Source organism: Drosophila virilis, chromosome 4 (genome assembly GCF_030788295.1).
Source record: "Drosophila virilis strain 15010-1051.87 chromosome 4, Dvir_AGI_RSII-ME, whole genome shotgun sequence".
Lineage (NCBI taxonomy): Eukaryota > Metazoa > Arthropoda > Insecta > Diptera > Drosophilidae > Drosophila > Drosophila virilis.
Genome location: NC_091546.1, coordinates 3433193 through 3446442, shown reverse-complemented (window position 1 = coordinate 3446442; position 13250 = coordinate 3433193). Strand labels below are relative to the sequence as shown.

Genomic DNA, 13250 nt, shown 5'->3' with positions numbered 1-13250 from the left:
GTGCTTTTGATATTGAAGTTAAGACTCAAATTGTTTTAAATGGCGAACAAATGCTGTCTTGTAATAAATACATGCAAATATTTATAAATTTTATTATAAATAAATGCATTAATATGATCGGGTCGAAAGCTCTGTCAGTTGGCATACTCTGAATTTATTAGAATTCGCCAATCAAAATAAAATAAATATTTTTTATAAATTCTAGGTTTTGACGACTTATTCAAATATTACAAATCAGCTGGTTCGAGCGAATACAATTCTGGCTAAATGTTTTGATTGCTTTTTTCTTTTGAATATATATTTTTTAATATTTCATATTTTATTTTCTAACTATAAGATATTTAAAAAAATGTGGTGCAAGAAGTGTGTGTTGCAAATAAGCTGAATCGTCTACAAATCGGAAAATGAACCAAAAACACATTTTATTTTATAAAAAACTTAAGTCTTAAGCAGTTTATTTGCGTAACAAGTTTGCTGCAAAGTTATTCATTGAGTAAATGTGAATTTATTTGTGTACGAAAAATGTTTGCGAGTGTCTCAAGATAAAAGATTTCCAAGTGAGCCGCAAATTTAGGTGTAAATAGCTGCTCCCCCTCAAACTGTTGGGCAAACATTCTCTCTCCCTCCCTCTTTGAAAAAGTTTTCTATATTTATTTAATTCATTTGCATTTGGCCAGCTTCGGCCATAAAAGTTGTCAAATGCGGCTTCATTCATTCACTTTGTTCACTCATTTAGTTATTTTCTGCTGTGTGTGTGTGTGTTTGTGCGTGTGTGTGTGTGCCTAACATTATGCAAATTAGTTTGTTTGTTTGCTGGCCGCATTGCGTTTTTCCTGCGCCTAATGAATAAAGCATAGCGAAATTATTGTATGGAATTCAATTAGCATGTTTTTCTACGCAGCCACCCCTCAACCGCGCGAAAACCCAATACCCCAAAAAGTATATATATATGTGTGTGTGTGTGTGAGAAAAAAGTGCAAAGTTTCGCGCTTCCAGAAAATATACATACATTTATATATATATAGAAAAACCAAAAAAACAGAACTCTAGTGTAAAATCTACTAAATAAATTATGCGTGTAATTCGCAGCGGCAACAATTAGATAAGTTTGTAAGTGTCTGCCAGAGCTGAAAATTGTAATTAGAACGAAATCGCGGCCAAAGTATTTTGCATAAATCTCTTGGATTTTGTAATCAAACAATTTAAAGTGCTTAGCAATTAGCATTAACAATTAATAAGAAAAACAACTGATAGAAAAGTGAGATTGAGTGAGATTTGGATTAAGATAGAAAAGGCAGAAACTAAAGATTTAGTTTAAGAAAGTAAGAAGAAGTTTAAGATTTAATACTTTTTCATAAAGTGAAGAAAGAAATTCTTAAAACGACCTAAAATATAAAATTATACTTTAAAATATAAAAATATGTTTTTACAACTCAATTTCAAAAATGTTAAAAGAAGAAAACAATTAAAAGCAATTTTAATTTCTGTTAAACCTTTTCTCAATTGTTTAATACCCTCGTAGAGCGTATTTCAATTTTATCATGAAATTCTGAATAAATAAATAAAATATTATGTTTTTCATATTATATTTACATTATTTATATTTTATGTTATGTTATTTATAAACACTAGCCGATTTCAGCTAAAGATTTGCAATAAAAACAAAGAACACAAGCTGAGTATCCTGCTCTAACATATTCTTGCTCCAATCAAACTATTGCGAGTTCATTTTGACAAGTGACTACTGTACTAAACTGCATCCCAAATTGGTTGCTTTTATTGCGAAACTATTTGCAGCACGTTTCTAGGTAGCGGTTCGAGAGAATTTGCTGCCACCTCTCAAATATTTTTGACTCGCAATTTTTGTGGTGCATTTGTCATAAAATAAATCGAAACGAAATGTGGGCGACAAGACGGGGCAGACCGCAAGCCGGCGGCGGCGACAGAACCCTTTGCAGCAAGAAGTTCAATGCAACTTTCGATTTTGCAGAGAGATTCGTGCTGCAACATTAGGTGGCACGTCGCCCCTCCCTCCTCCCAAACAGCTTACTGCAGTTGCAGTTGGCAGTAAAACTGCAACTTTGTCCGCTTGCTGTTGCAGAACAGCGCCGGCTGCTCTAAATATGCAAGAAATACAGAAAGAAAGAAACTCTCTACACCATTTTCTTGGCGCTCTGCTGCTGTAAATGCTAACCTTGGCTGTAGCTGGCATGTGTGTGTGTGTGTGCAACCACAACTGGCTTACACACACACACACCACTCCCCCTGCTGATATGCAGGCGTTTGCCTTTTGCCTAGCTGCATTGTTTTAGGGGCCACAGCAGCTGTTGTAATCCACTCCATGTCCTGTGCAGGCACACACATCCCACACACACACACACACTCACACACACACAGACACCCATTTACAGAGTTTCAAGTGTGGCGCTGGACTCAGAGACTCGAACTCCGCAGTCGCTGCGCGTTATGCAAAACTAACTTTTTCCATTATTTTGCCGCGTACCGCCGCAGTCGCTGGCTGCTGCTGCTGCTGCTGCTTGTGGTTTTTATTTATGGTCTATTTTTGTTTTTTCTCTCAGTGCATACCCAGCATCCATTAAAAATAGCTAACATAGGGTATACTAAAGTGTTTATATATAAACAACAAGCATTTCAAGCATATGTAAGTTTAGAACTACATTTGATTTCATTTTGGCATATTATGTATTTTATAAGCAAAACGATTAGTAATCGAATAATAAGCTAATAATAGCTAATTGGTTTTTAGCCTAGTTTTTTTAAGGCATCTCTTGAATATTTACAGCTAAAGTTTAGCTTAAAGTAAACATAGTTAACATAAAGTAGAATTTTTGTATATACCCAAGTATTCTCCTCAGCATTTGTATACAAACACATTTGTTTGCAATGTTTATTCTCTTTGAATTGCATAAAGATCGCACCTTAGGCACCGAACATATTTGGAACTATATACTTCAACGTGTTTAGAGGGAGAAAAGAATAAAACGTTGGCTTCTGTGTGTGTATTTATAATCGTATATCTATATCTCATCGCTGCTTACAGGATATCCGGCAGTTGAGCATGCTCCACTGTTGCACTCTTACTTGTTTGGTTTTGCATTTTTAGTTAGTTACTCGACTCGAATCGCCCGCACGTGCCCCGCCCACCCTTTTTTTTGCGCTTCGCACTGTGTAAACAAAAGCCAACTGCAAAGTTTTGACAACGCTTTTCGGTTATGTAGTCAACGTACCACCAACTCCCCGCCTGCTCCAGCACCACGCGCAGCGTCTCTGGAGCTTCCCCTTTCTGAGAATTGGGTCGGCAAAAGCGAAATTTATGTCGCAGCCGCGTGCAAAGTGACAGCGAACAAATTGCCGCGACACAACAAGCCGTGCAAAATGTTAACTGCAAAATGTTAAATGCAAAATGTAAAATATAAAATGCAAAATTCAAAATTTGGCAGCGGCAAACTTTTCACTGGGCGCTAATCAAGTGTAGCCAGGAGCAGCATGGCCATTAATCAACAACAGATCTTTAGAGAAATATGTGATTTTATCAATTAGCTGCATTATAAATATCTAGATATGTACAATACTTGACATGATAGATCTACTTCTACTATAATACATATAAAGATATACCTATATAAAGTAATTACATGTAGAAGTAGATCTATCTTGTCAAGTGGAATATCAAAAAAGTAATCTATGCAAATACAAGGGGTATTTGCGTACATGTTTGAATCAGATTCTTAATATTTTTTAAGGGTATAACTTTGACATGAAATTTGACCAAAAATGATGTTGCCAGATTTGAATGCCAAATCAATCTATAGGTCAGACCATTAAAAAAAAAACAAGTCTTGCGAAAATCGGTTGAGTTTTGACCACGTTGTGGGGACGTGAAATTTAAACCCATGTCTATATAGGATAACTCCGACCTTGCCCGTGGAACTTTTATCATCAATCAATCAGTCAGTCTGTCAGGACAAGAATTTTTATATATAGAGATTATTTATACATATATTTAATTTATAATATATAATGTAGATTACTCAATAGTTGTTAGAAATGTTTAATCTCTCTCTCTTTCCCATTTTTAAACGATTTTCTTTTTGGTCTTACCTAACTGATAAACCATTTATAAATTTGTTCTCCAATAATATCTAATTTCATTCTTCTTGAGAATCGTTATCAGAAAGAAGTTCGAAAGACAAAGAATCCTGGTCCTATCGTAGAATTTCAAAGTTTTGTTAACATAATATTCATTTATGTTTTTTATTTTTGTTTCATTGTTTTCTTTTTAATATAATGGAAACTTCGCAAAATTTAAAACAACTCAAGTTAGAAAAAACTATAAAAACAAAGCTTTTCAATTTGAATGCGTATACTGTAGTTTATTTTATACGCCCCATACGATTTCCATCCCATCCAATTGTGCTTTTCAGGTTTCACACACGCGCAGCAAGAAGTTGGCAACGCCTTGTTTTTGTTGTTTTGGGGTGGAAAAAAAAAAGAAAATAGTTTAGCAAAATAACATTTGTCAATGTCGCCGTTTCTCGTTGGTCGCCGTGGTGCGGGGTATTGGATTCTAAGACTCAGCTCTGTTTGGCAGCGCCTCGAATTGAAGTGCATCAAATAAGTTTGGAGCATACGAGTTGGAAATTTGTTTGCAGACGAAGCAGGAGAAGCAGGCAGCGGGCGGTTTGGCTGCACATTTTTCTATTTTATCAATAATTCAAGTTCGGCTTAGGCAGCCTAGGGCTGCATTTGGCCACAGATTTAAATACATTTATGACATGCACCAGGGTGCAAGAACATGGACGTGACTCAACTAAATGCTTTTCCATATACTTCAACAATTAAAGAAGGTTTACGCACAATTTTTCAGCTTATATGCCTCGCTTTTAGGCTTGGCTCTAGGTTTAGGTTCGACCGATTTCTGATTTCAAATGATTTGGAGCCGGTTTTAGTTCATGCTTAGAGTACCCAAACGAGCGACTTTTGGGAAAAGGCGATAAGATAGCGATAGGAAAGCGATACCAAAAAATAAATATATTTTGTCTTGAGATTTCCCATTATTGCTATATCGTTGATTTATCTCTCCAAGCGACAATTTGGCTATGCTAATAAAAGGGCCTACTGATTGCATAGGAAGATAAGAAGGCGATAAAAGGGCTATGGCAAAAAGTATATCTAATTTTTCTTCAGATTTCGGATTATTGCTATATAGCTTAATTATCGCCCCAAGCGATAGTTTGCCAATGGTAATTAAATGAACAAAGGAAGATAACAAAGCAATAGAAATAAGTTATGCATTCTTTTCAAAAGGAATATTTTTCTTAACTTCTCCAAGAGTAAACTCGGCTGGAGCTTGTGTTTCCAAGCAATGGGTATTTGCTAGCCTAGCATTTTCTGATTGGCGCCCGCCCACTAGCTTTCTAATTAGATTTTCAATTAAAATTAAAGCATAAATTAAAAACGCGCACAGAAAGTGTTAAACACAAGCGGTTACCAAAACTTGTTGTTGCCACACAAAATTAAAGTTTTCGGGGCCAAAAACTTTGGCGACTTTCTCTGCAGCTGCCACCAGCTGCTGCTGCTGCCTGCTACTGCTTCTGCTGCTGCTGATTTTACTGCTACTGCTGCCTGCTGGCCATTTGCTTTAGGTGCTGGCTACGTGGCAGTGTCAAGTAACGGCAGCTGTTGCAACAACCCAGTCACATGCTCTGTGCTCTGTCATTTGAGCGCCAATGTGGCATGCTCTCTAATTTGCCAAGTTTTCTCTGTCTGTTGGCCTGGCCAAGAGAGAGAGTGAGAGAGAGGGAGAGGGAGCGACAAGTGACCACACGGCGTATACACAATAAGCTTAAGATTTAAAGCCAGTTGCTCGCAGTAATAAGCCTCAGCTAATCGCCACATTCAATGCTCTGTTCAGACGCGTGCATAACGAGAAGGCAGCCAGTGTGCTCGACTAGAAAATGCCCTGTAAGCAGGCGACATGACTTCGAATTTGGATTCATATTTAACTACACAAAACGGGATCTCGCTGTTCACACTTGTATGACTTACACCAAAATCTGTCACGCCCACACATAAAGCTAGCCAAATCGGCAAATAGTATTGAGCCATATGCGGCGTATGTGTGATATGTGTAATTTGTAGTCGCAGTCGACAACGTGGCCGGTGGCCCGCGGCAATTATAGCCAAATGCGCTAATGATATTCAATTTCAACACAAGCTGCCTATTCAACATTTTGTCAAAATGTCAAACGCGCGGCCAACAAAAAGGGCTAATACGGCGCCCGCAACAACAGACGTCAAGCTGTCAGCCACACAGAGACGGAGACAGAAGAGGGAGAGACAGGAGACGGGAGACGGAGACAGAGAACAGACACAGCAATTGTTTCGGCGTCCTGTGTGAAGCGTTGCAGCTGCTTCGCCGTAAAATCTATCTACATACAAAATAAAAGTAAAATTATTAAAAAAAAAAAAAAAAACAACATAATGGAAATCAAAAGAGCGGGCGTGACAGACGGGCGGCGGCGCCGGGGTCGCCGGAGCGCAAGGCAAAGAAATCACTCAATTGGACGTCTAACTGACAGCCACACATTATCAAATATTTATGAGCTGCGAGCGTGCAATGGCAGCTGACCGTTGGGCGGAGAGACGGCGAGGGCGTTGCGCTGGGCGTGGCTGCGTGGCTCATTGAAAACATTTGGCCCCGGCTTTGAGCGAAACTTTGACACCAACGCCCCAAATGACATTGCTTGAGGTGGGCGACAAATGGGAGAATACTCAAAAAAAAAAAAAATTATTTTTATATAACAAAACATCTGCTTGTAACGACACAGAAATATATAAAGTGAGGGGTTGGGGGCTTGTAAGGGGTGGGGTAGTGGCACACATGACTAGCCATAAACGCGACACACAAACCGTATTCTCATTTATAATTCAGCAAAGTAAAACATTGAAATAATGAAATTACACCTAAAGAATTTCCAAGGCGACGTCGACGTCCTAGTCTGAGCTGCACAGTGGGTGTCATATATATAAAACGTAGGCACAATCACAGCAAATTGGTCGGCTATATCAGCAAATACTTTTAAGTCATGAGATGCGCTTATTTTTTGCAGCCCAAAGTTATTTCTTCTGTCTAGTTTCCCTTTTGCTATTTCATTCACTTTTCAGCACACACACAAAAAAAAACCAATGAAAAAGTAATAAGAGGAAACGACGAACGCATTCTTAAAATATAGTTAGTAAAAAGAAGTGAGACTTTATTTTTTTCATCCTATAAATTTCTGCCTGATAAATTGTTAATTTTATCCACTGTGTAAATGTCTTGGCGTAAGAGCCGCACACAGACGAACCGTTTATGTTAGGAAATATGAAAGCCGAATAAATAAAAATTTAATGAAAACACGTATACGCAACATGCGACGTCGCCACCGTCCCCAAGGGGGACCTAACCCCCCTTCTCCGATATCAACCCCGCCAAACTCCAGCCATGGCATTCCCTACGCAACGCAATTGCCAACGGGGGCGGCCGTGTTTTGCATGCATGAAGCATTTTTGACAACAATTTTGTGTTAGCCTCGCATTGAAAAACGCAAATAATTGAATTTCTGTCAGCGAAATTAAATTACGCGCCAACGTTTGCCCCCTCATACACCCCCCTGCGCCATGCCAAGCTGCAGCACGCACCGCAAATGGCGGGCCTTTAAAGCGGGCAGCATAATGCATTTTAAATGCGCATAATTAAAATAAATGCAACAAATGATTTAAATTTATTAAAATGTTTGCAACAAAAAAAAACCAAACACAAGCCAAACAAAAGCCACTGCAAATGTGTGTGCATGTGTGTATTTGTGTGTGTGTGGGGGGGAGGGAGTGCGAAGGGGGGCTTAATGAGAGAGGGTCACGCAGATAAATACAATAAAACTTAATGACAATGCATAAAAGTTCATTACAGACAGATATAAAGCGACAACAAGTTAAATATATGGCAAAAGGTACAACAAAATATTCAGAATGGAAACAAAAAGCAATAATAACTATTTCCAAGTAGCCGACCATTTGATACACTTGCTGATATTTGATTTTGATTTTAAAAGGCGCAGTTTTTGGTTTTAACTTATTTGTATGGGCCTTTGAATTTTTATTTAAAGCCTGGACTATTTAAATATTCAGTTATATCTCGCACTAGAGGGTATACCCAGGCCTTTCCCGAGGCTAGTTTTATACTTCATTTTTAGATATAAGTTTTCCGTACATTATGAACTCCACGTCTATTTTTAAATATATTCGAAGTCCGTCGAAAAATTTGGGACCTACAGTTCCCCACAGTGGTGAGAAACTTGACCTTAAAAATGATCTTTTCGTTCAATAAATCTTTGATCCTTTCAGTCATTATAAATAGGTATCTATATGGATCTTGTTATTATTGTTATTGTCAATATTAAATATAATAAACTCTTATTTTATTACAATTCTCTTACATAAGTAGCTTTCACTAAGTTCCGTTTATCTATATAAATTTATATATATCTAAATATTCATCAAATAAAAACACAGACACTTAAAAGCTATGCTGATTTGTGCGTTAAACACAGACGCTGACGTGAGTCCTAAACTAAATCAGACCCCCCCCCCCCCCCCTCCCACCCTAACACACACACACACTCATACACAATAGAATATTACATAAAAAGTGACCACTAATTAACCCAATTTCCAGCCTGGGAAATAAACAAAAAGTTACACGCACTAATGCACCAATATATGAATGTGTGTGCTATATAGATACATAGATATAGATATAGCCGCAAGGCTAAAACGATTCACAAATGTGAACACACACACACACACACTGCCACACACACTGCCACACACACACTGCCACACACACACTGCCACACACACACTGCCACGCACACTGACACACACACACACACGAACACACGCACGGAGAAAGCGAGACACAATAAAAGCATTTATTTTTATTATAATATCATATTTTAGTTTGGGAACATTTTAGGTAATTATTTATCAATATCAAATTATTTCAATATTAATGCAAACAACAAAAATTTCAATAATCCGTAATTATCGACGAATGTAGATCAAATAATCACATTTTAGCTCCAACAACAACAACAACAATAGCAGCCGCGGCAAGAAAATTAATTATGAAAATACAAATAGAAATAATTTACCATGAAAATAACAAAATGGACGGCAATCATCGCCCCTCTTCTCCCACCCACCACATGCGCCGTCTGCTGCTAATGCTATTATATGAGTGGGAGTATGTGTGTATATTGATGTGTAATTGAGGGTAAATGGGTACGACATTATTTTTAGCGCAATTTGAAATATTTCCTAATTGCGCTGATAAGTATACTATGAAAATTGAAGAATCTGTAAAAATTCATTTATTGTCATGTTTAATATACCCTGTAGATTAATAAGCTTAAGGGGATATAGTAATATCTTCCAGGCGAGTCTTTTCATTAATTAAAAGTTGGCCGCTTTTAAGCATTGGAAGATAAGAAAGAGTTAAAAGGGCGATAAGCAATAATTTCTGAAAGAATCGTTTTCTGTGCGCTTTTGTAGCTGCCAGATGGAAGAATATCTCATGGAAGAAAGAAAAGCGATAATATAGCGATAAATGTAGATAAACTTTAAAACGTACTCTATGAAAAGTATTTCTTTCAGCTTTTTATTTGCCAGAGCTTTCTTTTCCCATAAAGTGCGACAAGCTTTCGCAGTGGAAGATAAGAAGGGGATACAAAAGCGATATTACTGTATGTACAGGGCATATACTAATGAAGTACTCTACATTTGTTGATTATTTAAACTTATTTTCTAATTAGATATTGTTCTTTCTGCTTCTTCTACTTACAGTTTGGGTTTGCTTTACGGCACGCCCACTGCGTGTGGCAGGGGCGCTTGGCCTGTTATGCAATTCGAAAGCAGAGCAGAGCAGAGAATCTGTGGCCGGCCGCAGAGAATGCAAATAAATGCAAGAGCATACGAGGCAGCTCATATAAATTAGGAAAATCAACAATAATAACAGACACACACGCACACTTACACAGACACACACACACATACACACACAAACACAATACACACGCAAGCACAAAAATACAAGAAAACACGCACATGCACAAGACCGAAGGAAAATCACATAAAATGCAACGAAATCTGCTGCATGAATTAAACAACAATAACAACAACAACAACAGCAGCTGCAACAACAACAAGAACAAGAATCGCCAGCAGAGATACATGAAATATTCAAACTAACTAAAAGCAAGGCAATTCATAAGAAAATTCCTGAAAATCCAAAGCACAACTCAACAGTTGTTGCTGCTAGGCACATGACGCTAATGGAGCATCGCCTGGCCCAACCATCGGCTGCTGCACCACTTGCAACACTGCTGCACGGCACAATGCTTGCCAAACTGTGGCCTTGGCTGCGGCAGGAGGCGTGGCCGTGGCTGCATAAATCAAAGTAAGTTGCATTTGCCGCTTCTGCTTGTTATTTTCATTCGTTCGTTCGTTTTCTTGCACGCAACAAGAAAAAAATGCAATTAATTTTAAACTTTAGTTTTAAATACTCTTTTTTTTTTTTAAGAGAGAGAATTAGAGCATATTTCTTTTCTGGCTTATTTGCTTGCGAAAATTTAGGTTACACGCATTTCCAAATCTAAATAAATTAGGCAATTCAGTTTTTACATTAACTGAGAATGAGCAGAAGGCTTATAGCTGGTTTTATCGTGTAAGCAGAAAGAAAAATATTATTTTTAATAGATTATAAATACACAGTTTATGTATTTTATACAAATTAGTTAATATTACATGCTTAAAATGTATGCCACAGTTTAAATATTACGTTTTAAAAATAAATATTTAAAGATTGGACAAGATCCCCTTTGATTCGGTTCAGGCTGACTTGCCAATATTGAAAACTAAGAAAAACAGAGTATCTTGCAGTCAGTAAAATTTAATATTATTTCATAAGCAGGCTGCTTACTTGCTCTTGTTCTTGGCATATGGCAAGTTTCTCAATAAATTTACCACACAAATGCATTGCGAATCGATAGAGAAAATGCAAAAGCAATATATACGAATATCCCAGACTTCTTTATATATGGCGTTTAAATAGAAAAATTCAAATTTGAGGTGTTGAAGCGCACGCTGAGCTATGCTATTTATAAAGGTGTCACAGAAAGCTGAGGCCTCGCTTCACCCGCCGCACACATGTGTGTGTTGTCCAAGATAACACCTGAGCTGCTCGGAATTTGAGTCCGAAATTGTCACCTGACATGCTGGGTTACATAAATAGCTCAACAGGAAATGAAATGTTGGAAATGGTGGAAATGGTTTTTTTTTTTGTTGACACGGGTAGCAGACGATTATCAAACCACTTGATGACGGGAAATTTGACAACAACGGTACTAGAACTTAGATTAAAACAGTATTCCAACATTTTAATAATATACATTTCGCATTTAAGTATGGCTATAAAATCGCTGACTGTAGTTTGCTTTTATGTTGGAATTGCTCAAGTGGTTTCTTGCCTAAATGGAAAATGGGTGAAATGCTTAAAAGAAAGATTTATACCAAATTGTTTGTGAAACATGTATAAAATCCACACACAAAAGTGAAAATTGGGTGGAATGCTAAAATTTATTTTTCCCTTGCGTTGGGCTCTAAGTGCCTTTTGAAAATATATGCAAATCTAAATGGTATGCATGCCTAACCGAATTTGAGCTCAATGTAGATTACTTTTTTCGCATATAGTACAATTATATAGTTAAGCCTGACCGAAAAGTAGCTGTCAAATATGTACTTTAATGAAAAGCCATAAAACTGAGCCAACCGAAAAATCAATGCGCTGAAATCCCAACCAGAATCGTCCAGCTGTGGCCAGCGGCGAACCGCGCCACGCCCCCCAATAGGCCAGTACATGACCAGCATCAATAAGTTTCGGAGCGTTCAAACTTTGGGACAAACAGCTGCTGCTGCTGCTGATGCTGCTCCTCCTGCTGCTACTGCTCCTGTGGCTATGGCTCTGCTGTGAAAATGAGCAAGAAATTTATTTACACACACAAACACCCAACAGAGTCGCAAAGAGCATTTTAAGTTTTGAGGGCAAGAAGTCGGGAAATGCCCCGCAGCAGTAGCAGCAGCAGCAGCAGTCGATAATCAGTGCCTGGGGCGGGGTTGGGGCAGTTGGACAGCCACCGAAACCGAAATCGACTCGAGCAGTGCAAATTTGAGGTTAATGCACAAATAAATCTGCCACAAATTGAAAGACATCAAAACTGGCTGCTCACGTAGTGCCCAAACCCCGGGCAAATATCCAGTAAAAAATATATATTACTTATATATAGAGAGAGAGAGAGATAGAAAGAGGGAGAAAGTTGAAAAAAGAATGATAATTATTAACGCTCAACTGCGTCTCAATCAACAACATTTTATCTGGCACAGTCAGGCATGGCCCGAGACTGCGTTGCCGCTAAGTTTGAAAGCGTTGTGTATTTTGTTGTTATACCCTGTACAAATTAAAAATGAACAATACAAAAAGGCATAACAATGCCTAGTTTCTGCATGTAACAGGCAGCATGAATAGTATCTAAACTGAATGTAAAGCCAGAAGTCTATTGAGAGAGATAAATAGGAAGAAAAATGTTTAGAAAGTCTCTCGGCAGCTGGGTTTTATCCGTCAAATCGATAAATATCGATGGGCATATTTGGTTAAAACGCGAAATTCAACAGCTATGACTTTAACAAAGATAGTAGGAGTTTTCACAAAACTGTGGCAGAAATCGATAAAAATAAAATAAAGCTCAGTGCCGCAGGTTTCCAGCTGCTGGGCATTGCTGGGTAACTGTTAGTCAAGCACTTTTGTCCAGTGTTTACTTACTTTTTTTTCTATATTTTTGTCTTGGGATGGCTGCGACAGACAGGAAACCGCTAGCTGATATCGTGCGCCTGCTAACTTCCGATTTCCGTTGCGCGCTGTGATTGAGCGTCGCCTTATTTCCTATCAAAACGGCAGCTCGAAGATAGGCGCCAGCTACGAACGAGTCCTGCGTCTCTAAACACACAGTTTTCCGTTTCATTCCTGGCCAGGCTCATGATAAACTTATTAGGTAGACTCTGGCTCGTCCTGGCTTGTTAGCGATGCGTGTCGACTGCCTATTTCGAGTTGGTTAAAGTTTTGGGTGTCGCACACT

At 38.1% G+C, this 13250-nt stretch overlaps 1 protein-coding gene across 2 annotated transcripts in view; it reads left to right on the top strand.

Annotated features, from left to right (window-relative positions):
* The window catches only part of Tmtc2 (Transmembrane O-mannosyltransferase targeting cadherins 2), a 52064-nt gene that overhangs the window by 2029 nt on the left and 36785 nt on the right, over positions 1-13250 (top strand). For both annotated transcript variants that reach the window (XM_032438186.2, XM_032438187.2), the window contains exon 2: positions 9907-10519. In XM_032438186.2, the coding sequence (XP_032294077.1) occupies positions 10386-10519 (134 nt within the window). In that variant the 5' untranslated portion in view covers positions 9907-10385. The remainder of the gene's footprint in view (positions 1-9906; positions 10520-13250) is intronic.